Source organism: Pholis gunnellus (assembly GCF_910591455.1).
Source record: "Pholis gunnellus genome assembly, chromosome: 12".
Lineage (NCBI taxonomy): Eukaryota > Metazoa > Chordata > Actinopteri > Perciformes > Pholidae > Pholis > Pholis gunnellus.
In genome coordinates, this window is record NC_136539.1 from 5,933,649 (window position 1) to 5,957,231 (window position 23,583).

A 23,583-nucleotide genomic window follows, 5' to 3' on the forward strand; every position below is an offset into this window, starting at 1 on the left:
CGGACCTCATCAAAACTATCTGTGACAGCAAAGAAAAAGGCGCTCCCCAAGGGGGAGTCACAATGATTTATATGTCCTTAAGGGTATTTTGTGATTGGTTGACTATTGGTGGAGGCGGCTCTTGGTTTAAACTTTCTGAGAGCCTCATTGGTGCACAGGACGTCCGTCCCCACCGGCACACGGATAGCCAGCCGCTCCAGCGATGAGTCAGATCAGTGTGTGTGTGTGTGTGTTTGAGAGTTCATTCTAAAGCCAAGGTCGCTTAACTACTTCTTAGTCGAAACTGTTATTTTGTACCAGGCAGTGGCAAGACCGGGGAGTACCTGGTTCCTGTTTTGTATTAGATAATGAGGGGGCCCAGCGCAGGTGGAATACACTGCCTTACTCTGTGACTTTACACTTAGAGACATATTATGATTACTGCACATAGCATATGGTTTAAGCTTCACTAAATGTGTTTACGAATATATAGCAGTGTTTACAAATATATAGCAGTGTGTGTTTACAAATATATAATATATTTGTTTAAGCTTATTCTTAATGTTTACATTGGCCAAGACTAATATTTAAAGGCAGTTTAAGATTTTATTGTCATGAACACTTGTATACTAAAAGAAGAAAAGTTCTAAACAAGTTAACAAAAAGAAACATGTTTAATAAAAATAATTTGATGTAGATTAGTTCAGTAGACACATCATATGTTCTACAATAAGAACATTTCATATCATTATGCCTTCAACACAGAAGCAGATCCACTCTGCTCAGTTTCTGGAGATTCTCCAGGTGAAGTTGCTTTGCTTAAATAGCTAGCTACTCGACTGATAAGTTAACTTGCTAAACACTGGCTATGCACTAGCCTAGACAGCATGCTAGCGTCATTAGCATATTAGCATCGATCGCTCGCATGATAGCATCGATCGCTAGCTTGATATTATAACCATCACCATGTATATACAATAGGCTATGTAGCCAGACCCAGACATAAGTTATACATCAAGCTAGTTGACATCTGTCACACTCAGATACAATATTTAACTTGACAGACAATCCGTTGAACTTGAAGATCTGAAGACTGAACTCGTGAACTGTTTTTTGATTCGTGGAGAAAGTATTTTGAGTATTTTAAATACAAAATTACTCCACTCTAAAGTATTTTGTTACAAATTACGTTAGATTTTTAATCGGCCCTATCAAATACAAATTACAAAATACTCAAAAGTAATTGAAATACGTATTTCAATTACAAGTAATAGAAATACTGCCCATCTCTGGCAACAACACTGTTTAATACAAAAGAGCCAGTTGGACTACATATACACACATATAACTATCAGAATTAGTCTTAAATGTTTTATGTCGGTCGGTCGGTCGAACTCAAAGCTGTCGGTCGAACTCAAAGCTGTCTCTCTGTCGGTCAAACTCAAAGCTGTCTCTCTGTCGGTCGAACTCAAAGCTGTCGGTCAAACTCAAAGCTGTCTCTCTGTCGGTCGAACTCAAAGCTGTCTCAAAAAAATGGTTAAAACAGCCTTGCAGTGGAGCAACTGCCAGTGGGACAGTCGGAGAGGGAATTTTAAAAGGAGAAAGGAAATTTAAAAGTTAAAACAAGATAAAGGCCCCATGGTTCACCCCAGGGGGCAGGTAAAGCCCGGCTGTAAGAGAATAAAATTCATAAAAATGGGCAAACAAGGAGATAAGGGAGTAAAGGCAAAATAATGCATGGTGTTTCCGTAATAAATATATAAATAAATAAGATAATACAAAATATTAAATAAACAGGATATAAATATATAACAAAACACTGGGTTAAGAGGAATAGTTCAAATGGACGGTCCCTTATTTAAAATATTTTCTGTTTGCGTGCGATGATTAAAAAATATTGTACAAGATTTGATAAAATAAGATATTATATATACAGTAAAAATATTAATTTAATAAATAATTAAAATAAATATAAAAAAATAATTATTTAAATATTTCATATGACTACACGGTGGAGGGGTGCCTACAGTTGTTTGGGGGGAAAAAAGGAGGAGGGGGGGGGGAGGGTTTAAAAGACATAAACAGGAAAGGAAATAATCGCACAGCAGACGGGATTGCCGATAAAAAGACCAATGGGGGTGGGACCATGGAGATCCGGAAATGGCTTATTTATTAAAAGAGGTTTAAAAACCTGGTTAAAAAATGGACACACAGTTAGTATTTTTCGTTTAGACCGTCAGGTTCTATTGTTTTTAGTCTGTGCATTCATTTCCTCTCCGCTGCGCCACACTCCAATGTCTGTTGCTCTCAAGGCCCACACTTTGTACATTGTGTGAGCCATGGAGTTTAAAATGTGTGTACAGGACGCTCGTACCATTACCACTATTGATCATGTAAATATGTTGTTTAATTCTAAGGTGTAACTCGTTACCTGTCTCCCCCACATACAGTTTGTGGCAGGCCCCGCACCTGACAGCGTAGACTGCGTTTGTAGCCGTAGGCTGCAGAGTCTGCCCCAGATTAAAACCAATCCTCGCATGAGGGTTAAAAACATGGGGGAGACGAATGAAACTGATCTCCGAACCTGGAACCTTCCTGGTCCTCTCTTTATTGAGATCTGTGTGGACCAGGATATCTTTTAAGTTACGGAAGGCGGAGATCATCCGGCACCCACCCAGGGCGGCACAGTCCTCCCTCGTCTCTTGAAAACTGTTTTTCAGTGTCTTTAAAAAGTTCTGTGTGATAGAGAGGAGGAGAAAGTGGAAAGAAGAGATTGGAAGTTAAGGTCCTCTGGGAGTTTGCCTTTTCTCCATTTACGCTCAGCCTCTCTTAGGCTCTATCAGTACGCACTGAGTCAGGACAGCCGTGGGGCAGGTGGAGTTGGCCGCGCCGGCCTGGAGGTGAAGGGACAGAGGTTGTCCAACGAAGAGGAAAGGGTGCTGAGGAGAAGATTAGTAGCAGTATCAGGGGATAGGAGAGATAAGGTCCAGCTGGTTGCCGGCCTTGTGGGTAGGAGGAGAAGAGGAGTGGTAAAGGTCAAAGGAGGAGAGGAAAGAAACAAGAGGTTGTAACTTATCAGTCTGGATGTTGAAGTCGCCGAGCAGGATGAGTGCGGAGCCATCGTCATGGACGTGCGGGAATAATATGTCAAGCTCCTCCAGGAACTCACCAAGAGGGCCTGGTGGGCGATGCACAAGTTTGATGCAGATGTAGCGCTGGGTGTTTGAGAAGAGAGGGAAAGATTAACCTCCCCTACTTTTTCGAATTCACTAAAAGCTAAGGTCTCAGAAACGTATACTATTTCTTTGTCACTTACCTGTGTCATTCTGTCATTAGGTCTTTTACTGGGATGTGTGGTTATTTTCTTTCTGCTAAGCCCAACATTGTCAGCAGAGGGCGCTCTATGCATTATACTGAGCATCAGTAGCTAACGCCAGTAGAGCCGAAGGAAGCCATCACTAAGTGATGAGCGAAGTGTATTCAATGTACGACAAGAAATCTGTCTGTTCAAAACAGGAGACACAGCACTGTATGTTATCCCACTCATGTATGTTAAAGAAAAAAAAGGTGCTTGTTTCATTTGTGCCATGGGGCCTACATTGATATACCATTGCATAAGACACAAGCCGGCCAATTTGTGAAATGGGTGTATACTAAAAGTGGTGTTGTTTTGTGATGAATGTGTGTAAGAGTGAAGATACAGGCATGGGCAACAAGTTGCTGACACAGAACATTTGAGCAGTAAAAGCAAAGAGTTATAAAACATGCTGAATCAAATACAGAAAATAAGACACGAACAAGACCACACCAAGATGATACCATCACTTCTTGATGGAGGAAGAGTGACAGGAAAGATACAAGAAGGTCGAAATAACTGCAAGTCTTTTGTTGCAGTCCGTCCCTTTCATACACACAACCACTAATATATTTGTTTTTACATTTTAGGTTTGCGAGGGGATGTGACAAAATGTAAGCTTCAAATAAATGAGCAAACATAATATTAGGTGAACATGACGAACCACTTCTTTTGTCATCAAACTCTGGGTAGATGCACGAAAAATGATTTACTTCTCCGTATAGTTAGCATAGACTATTATTCATGGCAGAAAGAAAAGATATCAAACTATTCCTTTAAGGGGCACCGCTAGTGCACAAAGAATACTTTATGAATTATGTCTACATCATTTAAAGTAATGATGCTTGTTGCTTGAACACTTTTGAAACAAGTTAAGATAGTGTGTATTTTTTCATCCTTAATTCTTTATTTTTGACTTTACTTTTCCTCATAGACGAAGCAGCTGATGGTTCAGGTGGACATAAATGATATGATTGGACACATGTGATACCTTATTGATTCCCATACGGACTGCTATGGCACACGGACATCTGCGTTCCCATTCTACGTAGTGGTGGGACAACTTCCCATGACAATTGTGTGGTTGGAAAAAAGAAAAAAAAAGAAAACTTGTCTCAACATTGAGCAGGATAAAACTTTATTCGTCAATACAACTTTGCTTTTTGACAAAGAGATACCTCATAGTTCCTTTACATAAATAAACAGTTTTTACATCATCTGTTACCACTGATGTCATTACTGTACTAACAGACAAATAATATATTCTGTTACAGTCAGATTTATTGGTAATGCAATTACATCTTTCCATGTATGTTGTGCTTTGTATATGTGTGTGTGTGTGTGTATGTGTGTGGCTGCAATGCACTGAAGCGGTGAGGGTTTTTACACGCCCATGCAAAGCAGACTAGCAACAGAGAAGTGGGTAGTATTGCTATCATAATTTTGTGGAATGAAGTCAAATAAGCGATAATAATTGTTTCTATCTATCCATACAAGAGTATAATTGAATGAAACACACATGTCAGAAGAGAGGACGGACGTTTGGCACAGTTCATCACGCTGCAGAATTGGACATGTTTCTGAGCTATGGAACAATGATTTTCAAATATCACACCACTTGTCAAATGAATGCCTGTTTGTGCAAATGCAGGTCAGAGGTGATTTCTTTACAAACCACTAGTGGTAGTGAGTGTAAGGAGACCAGGGCAGCAATCACAGCACCGGGCCTAAACGTAGCATGAAACGTGCACAGGAGAAAGTTGCATGGAAATAAATGCAAAGAGGCGAGGTAGAAAGGACCCGTTGCCAAGATCAAAAGAGTAATCCGTTCATCAGAACACATTATAGTTCATATGAGCAGTAGAGCCTATTAAGCATACTGTTACTAAGAGTTACGATGAGTTTGTTCTGTGCCTTATGTGGTGGTTGTCCGCATGTAAAAGTCATTGTGGAGATTGTCTTCTATGCATCAAAGGGGAAACATTACAAATCAGTGTGCTGTTGGTGAGTCGTGGCGGTGTGAGCTGATTCACGCCTACGGTTTTATATATTCTTCACACAATGAAACTAAAGAACACAATCAAGAATGTTGCACCTTGTCGAGTATGTCAACTGAGAGTTGATCATTACAGTGTAGAGTGGATGTAGGCACATCCAGGATCGCTGTCCAAGGCTTTGCTACTGTCCTCAGCCCGGGATAAATTTAGACTCTCTCCCTTGGATCCAGTGCACTGAATACTAATTACATCTCTTGTCACGTGGCCGGCTGCCACAAGGGGGCACACCGGCACTCTGGATGCACATCTACAGGAAAAAAACAGGCCACAGTCCTGTAGCAGTTTACCTCATGTTAGATGGTGAAAACGTATTTTTTGAGGGAGCATGCTCATTAGATATTTGTTTGTGTCTATGTTTGTGTGTCTTTGTTGCCCATGAATTATTTATGTCAAGTTTATTTTAAGTTTCCTTCATTTCAATACATTTGTATAAAATCAATCCATGAATCTAATTGAATTGTTTACTCCAAGAGGATGACAATGCAGGTATTTCTCTCTATTTCAAGAGAACCACATGCCCCATTGGTGTTTAAATCTGTAGTGTTTCTCTAAAAATGTTCCCGGCTGATTTCATGTTGAAGCTTGTAACACCCACTCACGTTCAGTAAAACAACACTGATTTGTGCCACTGGGTAAATTGTCGCTGTCCAGTTCCAACATGTAAAACAATGATTTGCTTGTCAATCAGACGCCTAATAAGTGATAGCGGTGCCCTGGACAGCGCACCGCTGTCAGATCCCACCTACATCCAGTCTGAGATGTTCACTTACAGTGCAAACATTTACAGTAAGACCTATCATTTCACCAATATTCTACAATAATATGTAAAACAACATTTACAGTATAAGCGCTATCGATGAAGGCAAATCACTGTCAAAATCCGAGAGCGCAAATGAGATCAATGCGCGCGCGAAAATCAAACAGCCGCACACGTATTTTACTTCAACGAGCACTTTTACATCACTCCGCGAGCAAAATTCACTCTCCTTTAAACCTGCTCGCTCGCGAAACTTTAACTTGCTCGCTCGCGAGTAGATTTTCTTTTTGACAGTAAGTGGGCGGACCCAGTCTCTCTTTTATCTCTACATCTGAAGGGTTACAATCCTCGTCTTTGGATAAAACGGACTCGCGAGCGAGCAGATTAAAGTTTCGCGAGAGTGAATTTTGCTCGCGGAGTGATGTAAAAGCGCTCGTCAAAGTAAAATACGCCCGCGACTGTTTGATTTTCGCGCGCGCATGGATCTCATTTGCGCTCTCGGAGTTTGACCGTGATTTGCCTTCATAGCTATAGAGTAAACATTTTTTTCAACCATATGCAACATTGAACATATGCTGTCTACTCCAAAAAAAGCCTGTTATGTCGGCCATACAAAGTACTACGACTATATTTGTGACTTTTTGCTACTAATGGACCCGAACAGTGTAATAAACATTTGTACAGACTGTGTGGTTTGTATTTACATTCGTCTCGTTGCACACACTAATCGATGATAACAATGGTAACATGCAGAACGAATGAGTAATTAGCAGGTAAGCAGATGGGAAAAGAAATCCCCGTCTCTATAAATGATATGCAATGAAAATGGTTTTCCCACTGGCTACTTTATCTTTGTCATTGTGCTTTGTTTCTTAGGTTTTAAACTTTTTTTGTTATCCAACTTTCCACAGGAACTTTGCAGTCAACACGAGGGGGGGGGGGGGAGAAAATATGAATAAAATAATATTAACAAAGTAATACATATCCAAACTGGATTCAGTACAAAATTCCATAGAGAAAATTATAAATATTAGGGTACCAGAAACTTTCCTGCAGAGTTATGTGCTTTTACATCTTTTAATCATCTGAAAGTGACAAGGTGTTACAACAAAAAAATACAATATAAATATTGAGAAATGTTTTCCCATCTTACCCTGAAAAACTTGGATTTCATTACCGCTCTTCAGTTGTTAGAAGACCTGCTGAATGGATTACAGTAATCTACTGACCCAGCTGTTTGTGTGTGTAAACAAATCAAAAGATACGCACGATATATGGCGATGAAACAACAGCAGTGAAGACAAAACGCACCAAATACCCTAAAATCAATTCTTAGTTATTAATAACCCACTGTGCTAAACTGTCAGCGATAAACACCAGCGGATGAAGGGACGCTAATCTGTGCTTGGATACATTACACACGGTGCAGTGGGCTATGCAATGTGTATATACGACTTGTGCACTTTAGGTTTATAGCCTTCCTATGGCAAATGTTTGTCCTTAGCGTCTGCTCTTTACTGCTGTTTGCTTTTAGTTGACGGGTTTCTAGATGAAGTCTGATGTCGCCGTGTTTCGCTGATGCTTTTCACCTCTTGGACAAAGCCGTGTTTGCTGACTCGGCGCTGCTCGTATTCTGTCTGACTTAAGTCCACTTTCCTCCGCTTTCCACCGTCTCTCCTCCTCTCTCAGCGACAAATTAGGATGTACAGCGGCCGCTTCAAAGAAAGGAGGCCGGTGAGGTTTTGACAGGAACTTTCTGCCTGATTTAGGAAAAGCATCGCCTGTTCTTAAAAATAACTAGAAATAGAATAAAATCAAAACAATAAAATTAGTGAGGAGCACTCAGCTCATCTTGTCATATGTATTCTTAATTAGGAGACAATAGGGAGACTAATAAATCCGTAAAGAGCTCATTATAAGTTGTGTCATGAAAATCACATGGGGAACACACTGAGTTTTTTGTGTACGCCTCATTTAAGTAAAAATGATTTTGCTCCTCATTATTTCCAACGTGACAATAGCTGAACCCATAAGGACACATTTATATACTGTAGTCCTGCAGTGTGGACAACTGTAATAAGGTGAATAAATGGTGTCATATAAGCAGCAACTATTGTATCTCCATTTTAGTCAAACAAATCCAAAGCTCCTGCATGAAGACCGGAGACTCAGCTCTCTGGCTTTTTCCTTATTCTAGGTTTTTATTTCTAAACTGGTGGTTTCATGAACAAAAAGTGAAAAAGAGCAGAAAAGAAAAAAAACAACATAACTTCAAGTGTTTTCTCTCCAGGATGTGGTCTTCATTCGCGTCCTTTTCCCTCAAAGTCTCTCCGACATCTGTGTTTGTGCGTGCATGCATGTGTGTTATGTCTGATTGTGTGATTGCGCTATGTACAGTGCACAGCGTGTGTAAATATGTGCGTATGAGAACATGGGTGTGTTGTCGCTTCTGTATGTGCTGCATGTGCCGGTGAGATGTGTATCAAAGTGTGTATGAAAGACAAGAGAGAAGAGGGCGGAGGGCAGGAGGCAGCCAGGTGCGTGGGTGTGTGCGTTCAACACACACTCTCACTCAAAGCGTTCGTAGTTCCTCGTCTGTCTCACGCGGGGCACCATGTCCATCAGGAGTCTGTGGGCGCAGAAATGTAAACACAAGTGTGTAAGTGTGCAGGAATAAAGGGTGATCCAAGAGATCGTCCTCCGATCGTTATTGGACGATATTTGTTCTGTATAGTTTAATCGGTGGTCTCTATGAAGTCCGATCAGAAGAGACTCATCGGTTCTGAATTGAAAAGTTTTAATTTGCCTGCTTTCTCGCCCGCTCTTTCATTTGCCATTGGAGCGACACAGCTGGCCCCACAGACGGGCCGGCTCGCCATCTGCGGCGGTAGTTTTGCCTTCTGTCTGATCTATTTTGTTTTTGTGAGACGCGAGCAAATCTGGCAAGAAAAAACACTGGTTTGTCCGTTAAATAATAGAAAAGTATAAAGGATATATGATGTAATATAAACCACCCTACTCTGATAAAATCCTCCCCCGAGAGAGAGAGAGAAGACTATTTTCGCTGAAGATAATTTCCTCGAAGCACAATTTGAATGCTATTTAAACATGCTTGAATTCAATATCCACATATTCTTCTATAAATGAATCTTTTTATGAATGTGTAGCTGATCTTTAACTCATCAGTGCGAGCCTCACTTTGTGTCAATGTGGCAAGCAGTAGAGCATGTTTTTGACCGCAGACAAAATGTTTTAACATTAACTTTTGGACCTAACAATAGTAATTGTAGTAATTGGAAATGTTTGGATCACACGATCCTTCGCAGCCACCGCCAATCAGAGTGCTGTGGTGTCTCGTCTGTTTTGGCACTCTGCCACACACAGCTGTCGAGTTTACATGTGGGTCTGGCATTAGTGGGATATGGATTTAGGAATTTGAAATCAATAGGTCAAAGGAATGTAGACTGTTGGTTTTGTATCTTACTTGACGCCATATGCCAAAATGATGAGTCCAATGAGAACTCCGATGGTTCCGTCCAGAAACCAGACGTCAGGATGGTGCTTGAAGACTTCGGCGCTGATCAGAATGGAAAATCCCATGATGGAACCGACCAGAGAATTAAACCCTGAAAAACACAAAAATGGAGAAAAATGTCATGTGTGTTTATGTATTGTATGCATGAGTAATGGAGTAGTTTCAGTTGCCCAAACTTAAAGGGACATCTTTTTGCTCTTTCTTGCTGTAGTGCTGGTGCGATTCATCGGTCTGGATTGTTGGTGTAGTTGCTTGGAGTTTGAGGTATCAGTTGTTGAGATGTCTGCCTTTTATCCAATATAATGACACTGTGTGGCACTTGGCTTGTGGTGCTCAAAGTGCCAAAAAAAACGTATTTGAAAAACCAAACAGCAATTCCAGAAATCATGAACTGGTGACTCAAGTGAATCCAGACCTTGCTGTGAGCAGTTTCATGGAACAACTACGGTTGTAAGAAAATAGTTCCGACATGAAACTGCTCACAGCACTACAGGTACGATGAAAAACATGCATTTTTGATTTTGGGGTGAATTGTCCCTTTAAATATGCATCACTAACCCTGATAATCACTTATCAGAGGATTTATTCAATTTGAACATAAACAAACAATCTTGATTATCTGAGGTCTTTTGGTGTTAAAAAGATATAGAAAAGTTTATATTTATTCGCTTTCTTGCAGAGAGTTGGATGAGAATATTGATGTGACGCTCGTGCCTGTAGGCTACAGTAAATAAGATAGCTTAGCTTATAGCCCAAAGACTGGATAGAGGGGGGAACAGCTAGCCTGGCTCTGTCTGTAACAACTTTTAAGAACCTCAAAACTCACTAATTAACATATTATATCTCAATTGTTAAAACTGTACAAAAGTTGAAGTGTAAGAAATGAACAACAAAAGTTGTAGTTTTATGGAGGGTTATGTCCCTGAATATTTCTTGGCCAAGTGCAGGGACTTCATGAAGTTCCTTTGAAACACAAATGGCTATAAATGCTACATAATTGTTGACTAAATCTATTGTATTTCAGTTACCCTGTATAGCAGCTGATGTTTTTTGATAATTACATTTCTCCTTGTGTGGAAGCTGGCACAGTGGGTTATTGTCTCGCCTGCAGTAAGTGTAGTCTTGTGGGAAATAAATACAGTCTCTGAGAACAGCAACCTCAGGTTTATTGGATTGATGCCCTGCACGTTCGGAGACCTGGGGATAGCAGTGTGCAGCGTGTTTTTGTGTGTGTGTGTGTGTGTGTGTGTGTGTGTGTGTGTGTGTGTGTGTGTTTGTGTGCTTTTGTCCCTGCACATGTGTCTATGGGCAGCCAGTCAGGGTCATAACCTATTAGTTCTTTCAATCCAGTTGTGAGAGCAACTTTCTCTCACACAGAAACACACACACACACACACACACACACACACACACACACACACACACACACACACACACACACACACACACACACACACACACACACACACACACACACACACACACACACACACACACACACACACACACACACACACTTTGGAGTCTTTTGGTTGTCACACTTGTTTTCTGTTTGGGGTTAGAGAACCATGACATTTACCCTGGTCTTTTACAATTAGTTCATGATTAGTTATTTAAATTTTTTGCAAATGTATTTGACCGTTATGGACTATAATGAGGAATTAAAGAGTGAAGTATTTTTAACTATACCCAACAGTGAATAAAATAATTAAATCAGCTCCATCTATTGGCTAAAACTCTGAAATGCCTCAGACAAGCAAAGGCAACAGTAATAATAGTCCAATAATAATATACAATAATATAGCTCTGACAGGGGACATTTTGCTGCATAAGAAGTCATTTTACCCGTGATGCTAATTTACAATATTAAAATTTTTACTCAATTGTTTTTAGGGCAGTATTTATCTTGCATTTATTTTAACTGTGTGTGTGTGTGTGTGTGTGTGTGTGTGTGTGTGTACACTATACCGTCAGTGATGAGTGCCCGGCTCGTCAGCACTCTTCCCAGCATGTACTTGGCCACAGCCAGCACAGCACATGTGAGTCCGCTGACTATAGCAACGCTGTAGAGGAAGTCGTCCTATGGAAAGACAGGGAAGAGGATATGTGTATAAATAAGTTGTGGTAAAAACCGTGTGTGTTTAACGATAAAGCAAAGCATACAAACACACAGAGAGACAGTGTCCGTAAGGTAAACACCGAGAAGCGCCGACGTTATCAATCAGACAGAATGACCCACAAAGCTCGTCTCAGCTCAACCATCAATAATAGATATACAGACTCCACTTGGTGCATCAACCCAAGGTCATTCGACTTTAAGTGATGTGAGGGTCGAGAGTTTTTGAGTGTCAAACAGACTCAGCACAAAAACCTGCACTTGGCCCCCGGAGTGGCTCCCTATCAGAGCTAATTGGGCCAACAGGGGGAAGAAAGACGGAGACAAGGTGGAGAGAAAAAGAAGAGGGAAACTGGGACGATGAGACGCACATGAGAGAAGAACTCTATTGTTTTCGTCAGACTTCACATTTCTTCACCAGGGATTTTGGTCAGGGCTGTAACGTATTAGGATGGAATTTGGCCTCGCAAAACAACCGGACGTGGCGATCGATCGTTCACTCAAACAGATGTAATAGGCCTTTTTCATGGCGGACATATTTACTGACTCATAGTAGGAAAAAGCACAGGCGTCACTAATAACATTAACAACAGCTCCGTTCTCTATTCTATTTAAGTGCCTTACTAAGCCGTGACAGTGTGACGCTGAGCCACGACAGCAGCTAAATAGAACTCAGCTTTCATTGCCAAAAAGCTTTTATTTTTCTGGATATGTTAACTTCTCTTGTAATGTTTAATTGAAAACATGTTCTTACTCGAGTGCTGTTTTTAGCCTGATATTATTCACGTCCCCTCCTTATATGTCACATTGCTTCCATCTGTCGGACTGAACGGTAAAGTTGTAGACATGAATTACTAACATCAGGCCTAATGATAGTAAGTATTTATTCAAGGCACTACACACTCGTGGTCCACCCACACAGGTGCTTTCACTTAATTTGCCCGATCAGACTCTTTGTAAGGACTGAGTGGGCAGAGGCTGTGCTTGATAAGACATCTCATTTTTTATTACACCTTGTCATTTTCTATTGGTTCGTGAAGTTTGATGACCTTGCGTAATTCCAGCATTGATCCAGCCAGCAAGTGGGTTAGTGTGGGTGCAAAGGGAGTGGGCCCTCCTCACCAATTACATTTTGCTGCCTCAGGGACCTGCTGTGGTTCATACTGGCTCACTGTCCCACTGTCATGGCTTACTGGATGTAACGTTATTAGTAACACATGTGCTTTTCCTACTATGACAAGTTCAAATGCGCCTACATAATATGCAGATATTCAGGCTGGTCTCATCCACCATCCATAGCTATAGCTATATACCCCTTCATCCCTCCGTCCTGTGAGAATTTGAAAAGAAGGTATGTAACGAGCTGAAATTTGCGCGTGTTGGTTGCTGGCTTTTGTGGGAAAACGCAAGAGTTACTTTTCTTAAGTTATCTTACGAACAGTTGTATGAGGAAACGTTGAGATATTCAATAGTAAGCTCTATAGTGTGCAGCTAATTTAGTGTGACACTTTAAGAGTCATGATCACTTGTCGTCATCGTGAGATGAACTCTGCATTAGGATGACATCGATGACAGCCGTAGAGTGAAAAATGATAACTTCCACGGAAGATATGACACATTGCATTGTGGGATTGTTAAGAGAAAGTGCATATACTGTGTACGTACACTCATCTTTTACATTGGTTTGTGGGAATTTTGAGGGCATATGTTTGTGCATACATTTCACACTCGCATTCGGACACTAAAATATAATGGTTGACAGGATACAGTGAACTACGTAGTGAAGTGATTTCACTTCTTGTTTGCAGCTGTCTGATGTCACACAACACTTGGAGGCATACATTGTAAATGGTGAACCATCAACTAAAGTATATCTGAATTTAATTAAGATAATACATAGTATCATAGAGTAAAACCTGTTCTGTAAATTGATTTCAAAATATCTCAAGTCTTATTTGGTAGCTGATTACGGAAAAAATAAATCTCTGAAAGTTATCATCGCTGCACAAAAGTTATTCGGGGAAACGTTAAAAAGCCCAGGAATGTGGAGAATGAGAGTTTAGTTGTGTATTTTCACTTGCCGAAATAAGCTTCACCATGCATACACATATGCTGCTTAGTCTTGTAAACCAACATGCACTTGTTTGTAGTTTGAGCTCTTGATAGCTGGTCAGCTAATAACTTGTTAATCCCTTAAACCCTTTTTACTAGAATGAGATGGGGGCAGAATAAGGAGGAGCTCGTGCTAAATGACTTCACTGTTTCATAACGCTGCCTAAATTGTAGCTTTATATTTTGAATTACCTTTACACACATACATATCCTTTATAGGCTGGCTGCTGCTTGTGTTCAGTACACTCATTCTGTGTGTAATTGCATGTTTTCAGACACTTTTAAGTTCTTTACAGGCAATTCCTAATTTAGATTACTGAGACCAAGGTCAGAGAAGAAAGTGTGGAAAAACAAGTGCATGTACTGTATGTATTTGTTGCATCAGTGTGCGTTGCACTCCCCACGTCCAGGGAGAGCCAATCGCAGCTCTCTGAGTTTAATCAGGCACCAGACACAGACGGCCCGCCATGAGAGCAGTGACCCAGGACGTGATGCGAATCGGGATTCCTGATTTCCCCTCGCCCTCTGTCCGCTCGATGCGATTTTAAAGCCTGATGCTTCGAGGTGGGAGACATTTTACAGCGTTCGCACTGTAATCTTCTGGCTGATCTATTTTAAAACACGAACAGGAAGCTCTCTCAGAAGCAGAAACCAGAGACAGATTTCCCTCTTCCATTTCTCATTCTCCTTTTCGTAATCTCTATCTGGCTCTTTCGGTCACACTCACGCTGCACAAACAGAGCCCATGGACAGATCACTGACGGTGTGATAAATCACCTCTGACTTCTGTTTGATGGAGACTTCAATGAACAAGCCTGTGTCTGCCACACAGAAATAAAGAAGGAAAAAAAGCCCAAAGGTGGATACAAAAAGAAAAGGAAGGCCGTATGAATGATGAAAGATATTTGTCGTGGCATGTTAATGGAGGGAGACAGACTAGGTGATCGTGTAGGGAGAGGTTAGAGAAAGAGTCCGGGCATAATGATGGAAGGGAAACAACGAAAGAGACGAAGCACATGGAGGGAGGAGAGATGCGATAGTGAGGGAAGAAAGTAGAGAGAGAGAGAGAGAGAGAGAGAGACTGGATAAATGAGACAGGGAATGAGAAGAATCCTTTAAACTCCTGCATCTACGAAATCTCACAAGGCCCAGTCGCTTGCGGAAGTATTTTACATAATAAATACAGATTATTCTTGATAATCAATCAGATCTAAAGAGAAGATGGAGCAGAAAAAAAGGGAGCGGGATGGTGAGGAAAAGAGAGAGGATGTCAAAGAGACAGACAGTGGTAATAGGCTTTTGCTGGTGTCAGGAAGCTCCTCTGAGACCTCACACCCCCAGTTTCTCCCAACATAACGGCAGCGCAGCATCAAACGGACGCTGCCGCGGAATAGATGCTGCCCCTCAACCTGCCTCTCCACCAGCTTCAGTCTCTCGGCTTTTGATTTGTGGTTAAAGGGGCCTCAATGACTCATTCTTTCCACCATCAAACATGCACTTAAAATATCAAAAAGGACAGACAGTTGGTTTGTCTGGAACGGATATGTTTATATTCTACCATCGGAACTCTGCATGTTTATCCTCTCAGATATAGCTCATTATATCCACATGAATGCAGACACTCTGTCTTCATGTTTTGTCCTCATTATCGTTGTTGTTGTGTCTCACTTTGTTTCATTTATTGTCAAAATGTATATACTGTATGTGTGAGTTGCTACCTAGCTTTTAAAATTTAGGAAATTCACTATCCAGGTGTTTCCAGATGGAAAGCGATGTGAATGCGTCCCGTTGAGGTAACATTGTTTTGACTGCTTCATAAACAAACAGGAAGAAGAGGGAAAAGGAGAGAAACTGTGCAAAGATAGCTTATAGCTCTATCATCTGTACAGTCAAACTGACCTGCGCAAATAATGCGAGGCGAACATTTGCTTTGCTTTCTATGTAAAAACTGCTTGAAATGACTTTCGGTGGATATTATACAGCTCTCATTAAAAACAGTCAGAAATACACATTTGCTATGTCATCATGGCATAGTGACTAGAACGTCAGAACTTAAAATACATTCACAGATAACCAATATTTGCATTACAAGCAAGCAAACAGGTCTACATTTTTAAAGGGTACCCCTATGGAGTTTTGGCCAGTAGCTGCGCTACGGAGCAATGTTTTTGTACGCGGGTACAAGTTTTGTTTGTGTCTCCTGCACACGCGCAAGGATGCACAGCACATGTACGAGCACACATTCGACATTCCAATGACTTTCACCGATCAGCAGTTGGTAGCAATACGGCAAGAAATATACACCAGAGAAGACAAGGAAGAAAAAGACCAACAAAAATCTGCTTTGCAAATGATTTATGAGGAACTGAATGTTTTTAACGCGTTTGCTTTTAACGCAATTTAGAGCTTTGAAAGTAGGAGGCTTGGAATTTTAAAAAGGGATGAGGACTTTTTTGGAGTGTATAAATCTCTCAAAGGACAGATGGCAAAGGTTAAATCATTTACAAACCAAAACAAGAGGGTTTCAAAGCACAGACCTGGAAAACAGCGTGACGATAGAAGGGTTGGGCAGTGCCCCGGCAACAGAGAGACAAGACTATTTCGGGGGATCTTATTCATAGTCTTAACACCTCCAGAGAGAGAGAGCGAGAGAAAGAGAGAGAGAGAGAGAGAAAGAGAGAGAGAGAGAAAGAGAGAGAAAGGGAGAGAGAAAGAGAGAGAGAGAAAGAGAGAGAGAGAGAGAGAGAGAAAGAGAGAGAGAGAGAGAGAGAGAGAGAGAGAGAGAGAGGTGGGGAGGGGAGTGAAGTGTTGACATTAAAAAGAAAGTGTGTGTGTGTGCGTGTGCGCGTGTGCGTGTCGACGAGGGAAAAGAAACAACAGTCAGGTGGAGGGAGAGTAAAACTCTGATGTTAGCTACAGCAGAAGGCTATAAAAAGATACCTCACTCACAACAATGAGTGATGTGTGTGTACACGTACTGTGTGTGTGTGTTGACTGAAATCGAGCGCATATGGAACTCAAGGCTATTGTAGATTTTCATTACTCATGCTATGTTTTGTGTGCGTGTGGCACATAATGTGTATGTGGGGTGATTCGTGCCCAATAAACTCTCACACGTGCGCCTGCGTTTGCCACTTTTCCCATAAGCAGGTTGTTTATGTCATTGGGGGAATAGCTAGGAGCCGCTAATGAGCTGTGTCTCTTTTTTTCACAACACACTGTAGAAAATCACAAGGCCCAAGCTAAGATTCAAACTGTCACGGCAGGTTTTAACCTTGAATTAAGCAGCACTTCATAAATAAATAAGCGTTGCCCTGATCAGAACCGCAAAATACGAAAAACATTGCCCCCTGCAATCCAGCGCCGTAAGAAATCAATATTATAAACATGAATCATTCCCCTTTTTTAACACTCATGACTTCCAGTCTGATATTCAGTTTAAACATTTTAATTGAATGCTTTAAAGGGGCATTTCTACAAATGTTACACATTCAATTCAGTTTACTTGTCGCGAGTAGTACGACTGAGGTCTACTTTGGCTCAGGAAGAGCATTAAAAAGGGGTCTTACCACTTCCGGGGGCACCCTGGTTGCCAGATCATGGATGGCCTTTCCAACGATGCACATGGAGGAGAGAATGAACACAACCCCAAGGACCACACACGCCCTGCAGACAGAAAATCAGACAGAGAGCAAAGTTTTAGGAGCTTCGGCTTGCGTGGTTTCTTTCCAACAAAGTTGGGTAGTAGTTGAGCCAAAGCAATAACCTAAAAGAGCCGACTCCAGATCAGTCACAATGTAATCAACTTCTAGTCTCTCTCCCCCTTTTTCATTTGCATGAGGATCGTTTGTCTTTTTCCTGCTGCAGTCAAGTCCAGAGCAAATGTTCACAGTATCCAGACATAAACTGGTATGAGTAATGCTGGCGGTGGCTTTCAGTCTGGCAAACTAGGAAATGGTTTTACCAACCATTGTGGAATATTAAAGGAACAGTCCAACAAATACAAAACAAATTCAGCCGTTAAAGCTGGTGTTCACTGGCTCGAATTACAGCCAGCCCTTTAAAAAAGAGCGATATGGCAGTGTCGTGTTGCGTCAATTCCCTTCAGTTATACTGAATATTAAAGTTAATTTCACAGGCTACGGGTAGAATTAGCCACATGGCTCAGTGTCTGGCTCGGTGCATGATGGATGATGTTACAACACAAACTGTCATAATACTGAAAGGCCTCTTTATGTCTGATTTGAGTGATAATACATCTAATGTAAGAAAAAAAAATTCTCAGTGTTTGGGAGATGTCAGAAGACTGTTCACCATGTATTTGGGGCACTGTGTGTGCTACCAGAATAAACAAGTTGCCGACTTCAGTCGGAGCGCTTAGGGGGAGGCAATTTGTGATGTTTGTTCAATGTGGGGTTGTTTTTTTTTTGGAGGGGAGGGGCTACAGGATGCATGCACATGCACACTCAATAGCTCTGGATGCAATGGAATAAGATTAACACCTCTGCATTGCTTGAACAAAAGTGCTATATTTTAAGACACATTTTATTTCACACAAAATTGCTTTACTTGAGTTCCAGCTATTAAATGTGGTAAAATATGCATTAACAAGAAACTGGTGCATCAACACGACTGGCTTGGCAAGGCAAAATAAACCTAGCTGCTAAATACAGATGTAGCCCAAATACATTCTCCATCCAAGACAGTCTCCATCCATTTGCCTCGACCTAATTCAAAATGTATATTTTGTCGTGACCCTTTATCTATTCTTTCAGTTGGACACACTGTAACCTGAGAATCTCATTCCGTCTCAGTCCTACATTCTTATTTTTTTGATGTATTACCGGTTTAAAGTTTAGTTTAAAGTCCTGCCTTACTCTACAAGTGTAAGAACAAAGAACATTTGTCAAACTTTAGTTTATGTCTGTTTACAGCAAATAAGATGTGGATATAAACTTTGGCTTTTGCGGTATATACATGTACAGTATGCACACGTGTTTTGTGGTTTTTGTGTGTAACATATTAGGTACATAATAATAAGTGAAGACAAATATTTTTTCTTTGCAGTTGTATTGATTTGGCACTTCCAGGTGTGTGTGTGTGTGTGTGTGTGTGTGTGTGTGTGTGTGTGTGTGTGTGTTAAATGGATGGTAGAGTGGCAGCTCGGCCGTCTATCCTCTGCGACAGCTCTGAGCGGAGCAGAGGTGCTGTCGTAAGACGAACAAGGCTCTGCGTAGCCTGAGATGGACTCAGATCAACTTAATGCTACCTTCATCTTCAAATCACCCTGCTGTAAAAAACAACCATTCAAATATCACACGATCCTGAAAAGAAATACCATCTCTGACAGAAAAAAAATTGCAAAACCTAGATTTAGTTGTTGAATTAACTTTGCAAAAAATAAATCAAGATCAGTGGGTGTTCGTAGACATAAGAAAATGAAATGGAAAGACAGATAGATGGATAAATACTGCAGATACATAAATAAATTCAGCAGCTCTCTTGCTTTACTGCAGGTGGAGAAGAGAAACCCACATTGCATCACACCACATACATTCGGCGAACATTAATTGAACTCAGCACGCTGTTTGGTACTCACAGATACTCTCTGTGTGCAGAGTGCACAGCTGCTGCATTGCTGTAGCGCCAGAGGACGATGAAAGATGACAGGACGTCCAACGTGGCATCAAACTACAGCAGAAACAGAAACCCACAGACAAAGGAAGACAGGAACATGTCTTAAGTTCCAATTTATTGCAGTAGTTTCATCTAATTTGTTACAATAGCTGCATATTTGTAATGACAAAAAGCATGTTGCAAAAAGCAGCTTAAATATTAGCTCCCAAAATAATATGGTAGTGGTACATAATACTGAAACAATTATAGTGTTACTTTAAAAGTGCACTCAATCGGAAAAGTTTTACGTTGATGTCCAATCAGTGCTGATGGTAAATGTAGTCAATTGAAGCAGAGAGCTGAGTTCTCCTGAAGCAAAACCTGTTGTTGTTTCCGCCAGGGGGATCAAGCGATCGGTCGTGGGTTCGTTCGTGAATGTGCACCTCCATTTCTGCCTACTGCCAATCTCACATTCTGCTGCAGAACACTGTATATTATATTACATAGAACAGTGAGGGGATGACAGTTTGCGGAACTACCAATGCAAACACCGCTTTGCGCCTCTCAACTGCGGCTCACTTTATTGTTTTGGACGGTATGTTTGGCTAACCGCTAACCGCTAACGGTACTACCAGTAGACACACTGCTGTACCTTGACGCTGCAGCCGCTGCTTAGCGGGCAGAGAGCTTGGTGAGTTTAATTTAGTTTTTGGCAAGATAGTGTGACGTCCTATACGACAACTTCGCCTCTACATCGCCTCTTGTTTTTTGAGTTTGAATGAAGTGTGTTTTACGACGCCTTACAGCCCATTGGTATAGACGGAGGTTGGCCAATTGCGGGTTGTATTCATTCAATCACACAATACACCGGTGGTCGTTTCAGGCACACCTGGGCGCCATTACTTGACGTCACAGTGAGTTAGCTGGGGGCAAGGGAGAACTACAGCCTGCAATCCTAGCTTGGATTTCTAGTCTCTATGCCTATGGGGCGTCCTCGAGATGCGGCTTAAGAACAGAATTTCCGAAACCTGTTTAAAGTTTCCTCTGTTTTCCTCTGTGGCATCTAGTTACGTTTCCAGCATCCCAAAATAAGAGAGCAGAGGATGCCATTGATGAGTGTACAGCCAAAGAAATGCAGTGCAATCAGGATGTAGCCAGTGGGGACGCTGGGCATCAGAACATCGCGTGCAATGCATCATGGTACATGAAGGCAATGCCAGCACAGCTCTACAAGCAGGGGAAATCAGCTTCCTCAGTCAATATAGAAGGCATCAAGGAAATTATTGCTTCAACTGACTACATTTACCATCAATACTGATTGGACATCCACATAAAATGTGACACATTTTCCTTTGGATAATATGTTAACTTGAACAAAACTAATAAAGAGGCACTTGATCTTAAGGGCACTTAAGTCTGTGTATCAATTAAGACGTGTCAGTGGTTCTAAAGATCTAATGAATGCTTTGATATGGTGTGGAACATACAGCAACTGCTTTAAAATGTTCTGCGTGACCGAAAGACTGTCGATGTTTTATTGCCACAGGGAAATCAAGGCGATAAACATTGTTAAAGTGACTTTGTGCTGCATTAGTCAGTTATCCTCTTTCAAAGGACGCTAAGGAAAGTCTTCTCCGTCCTTAAGCTCATGAAATATGATGAGCATTAGCATTTAATTTTGTAGTTACACAATGTACCTGTAAAGGCTAGACCTTTAACATCATAGCAGCTAAAGCTGCTGTGCTCTAGCCCCTTTACGTTGGGTTTATCAACTTGTTGTCTTCTTGCTACTTTATTAAAACGGTCATAGATAGCCAAGCCCTTGCTAATTAAAATCTAATCTTTAATAAAAAGATAGCTAGCGCTGCAGATTATGGTTAATAGTATTCTAATCGCATCATGCTAATCACATTTTTCCTCACTGGCCTCGGGTGTGTAGGATTTAATTTTCACTTCTCTTACACTCATGGAGATATATTTTGGGGAAAGCCAGCACACATGTTTAGCAGTCACAAAAGGCCTTTTGACATTCAACCTGAGCTTCTCTGCCCTGTTACCTTGGAAACAAAGGGACCAATAACACGTTGGAAACGGGATTCATTTATAAATCACAGCAACCACAGTTATGACTAATTGATCAATGCAAATGGGGGGAGAGAAGGGAGGTGGAACTTACGCCAAATCCAAAGGATGACGAGCTGTGTCTCATGAATGATACAGCTGTGGAGAGAGAGAGAGAGAGAGAGAGGGAGAGAGAGAGAGAGAGAGAGGGAGAGAGAGAGAAGTTAGTACCAATTGATTAGTTTCTATTTCAGTACTCAGTTTGCTACTAATACAATATTAACTGCATAAAATGCATAACATGTATAATAAACATGATGTGTCTTATGCGCAGAAAATAATGTGAAAAGTAAAAGAATTACATGACGAAACATTACAGGGTTATAAGTGTCGGTTCCTGTATTGCTCCATTAGGATGCATGACAATATATAAAAAATACATCATAATGATATCAACACAGTACCATTGTGTATACTAAACAGGGCATAGATATTTTGAGGTGTACATTTGTCTAACGTGCGATCACTTCTTTTTGTTGGTGGATAATTCATATCGGCGGTTCACCTCATGTACCGCTATATGCCTAGAAAGCAGTACTCTCAGGGTATTTTATATACAGTAAATAGTCCATAAAAGACGATTGGTGAGATACTTTGCAGGTGAAATACAATGAAAAACCCTTCCTCTTCATTCATCAATGTTCAAACAACAAAATAAATTTCTAATGTATACCACACAAACAGTTACTTATTTACCCATCCAACAGGTACGGAGAAACATTAGTATCCATTTGGAGCATTGTTTCTGACCAGCTGACAAATGTAAGTCCAACATCCATTCACTGTTTAGCTCTAGTTTGGTCCCCACCAACTCCCTTTCTTTCGCAGGTAAATGCTCCACTGTGTTGCCTGTTAGCTGCTAATCTTGTTCCTCTGCTGTTCCGTGCTACAAGTGAGTTTATTAGAGGTTTCTTTTTGTTGAAAGCAAGGTGTGTAAAACCAAAACGATGAGCTGAAATACTTTAAATGAGCTGAGAGCAATACACCTTTTGGAGGCTCCATTTAAAACCGTCTAGATGCACAACTGTTTCCTGAACAGGAAAGCGGGTATTGTACACTCAGTGCAGTTCTTGTCTAGCACACCTGTGCCTCTTTTCTTTTTTTTTTGTTGCCCTTCTGCCTGTCCTTGTGTTGCTCTCTCTCTCTTTCTCCCCTCTACACCCTCCTGTGTTTCCAGGACAGAGTCTCGTGGGGATAGCGCATCGGCAGTTAAATCACCATGGTAACAGGATATTTGAGGCCAAGCTGGGACTTGGTTTGAACTACAGAGCTTTCATCTTCTTCCTCGCTTCCTCCCCTCTCCATTCCTTGTCTTCGTAGCCCCTCCTCTCTTTTTCCCTGAGACTCTCAGATTCTGATTTCCTTTGACACGTACCTCCTTCTGTCCTTCCTTTCCCTTCCTCCCTACCTCAGAGTCTTTTTGACTGCTGGCCTTTGTCTTTTATTCGTTCTTGCTGGAGCTCTCCTGCCTCGCAAAAAACGAGTGACATTGCATTTTTGCCAGCAGCTAATAAATATCTGGACAAAAGCTACTCTTCCTTTTGTTTGATGCTTACAGTACCACTAATGTGACAGAAAGAGTTACATTAAAGAGAGAGAAGAAAGGGGAGAGGGCAGTCCCAGATCGACCCCTGATACGAGGCAGATGGTACTAGTCAGGCTGGGTGCGTAACACATGACTGCCCCGCACACGCTCACATATGCTATCCCTCTGTCTCGTTCCGTCTTGGAGACTGTCACCCAGAGTCTCTCTTTCTCTTTCATTCACATGAACAAACTCTCTCTCTCTCACACCGGGTGAGCTGACTCTTCCGGAAGCTCCACCAGGCCTTCCGACCCGTCTGGAGAGTCCAAAGACGGAGACAAACTGAGTGAGTGAGTGCTTCTACGATGAGTTCAAGAACCAAATACAGGGCAGCCGGAACGTTTAGAGAC

General features: G+C 41.3%; 1 protein-coding gene across 1 annotated transcript in view; it reads right to left on the reverse strand.

Annotated features, from left to right (window-relative positions):
• Positions 1–8,637: 8,637 nt before the first annotated feature.
• The window catches only part of LOC306704376 (transmembrane protein 163a-like), a gene marked incomplete at its 5' end in the record, with an annotated part of 56,179 nt that continues 41,233 nt past the window's right edge, over positions 8,638–23,583 (reverse strand). Inside the window, 6 exons of the mRNA XM_079170696.1 lie at positions 8,638–8,777; positions 9,633–9,774; positions 11,652–11,763; positions 17,481–17,577; positions 19,511–19,602; positions 21,704–21,747. Of these exons, the coding sequence (XP_079026822.1) occupies positions 8,717–8,777; positions 9,633–9,774; positions 11,652–11,763; positions 17,481–17,577; positions 19,511–19,602; positions 21,704–21,747 (548 nt within the window). The 3' untranslated portion in view covers positions 8,638–8,716. The remainder of the gene's footprint in view (positions 8,778–9,632; positions 9,775–11,651; positions 11,764–17,480; positions 17,578–19,510; positions 19,603–21,703; positions 21,748–23,583) is intronic.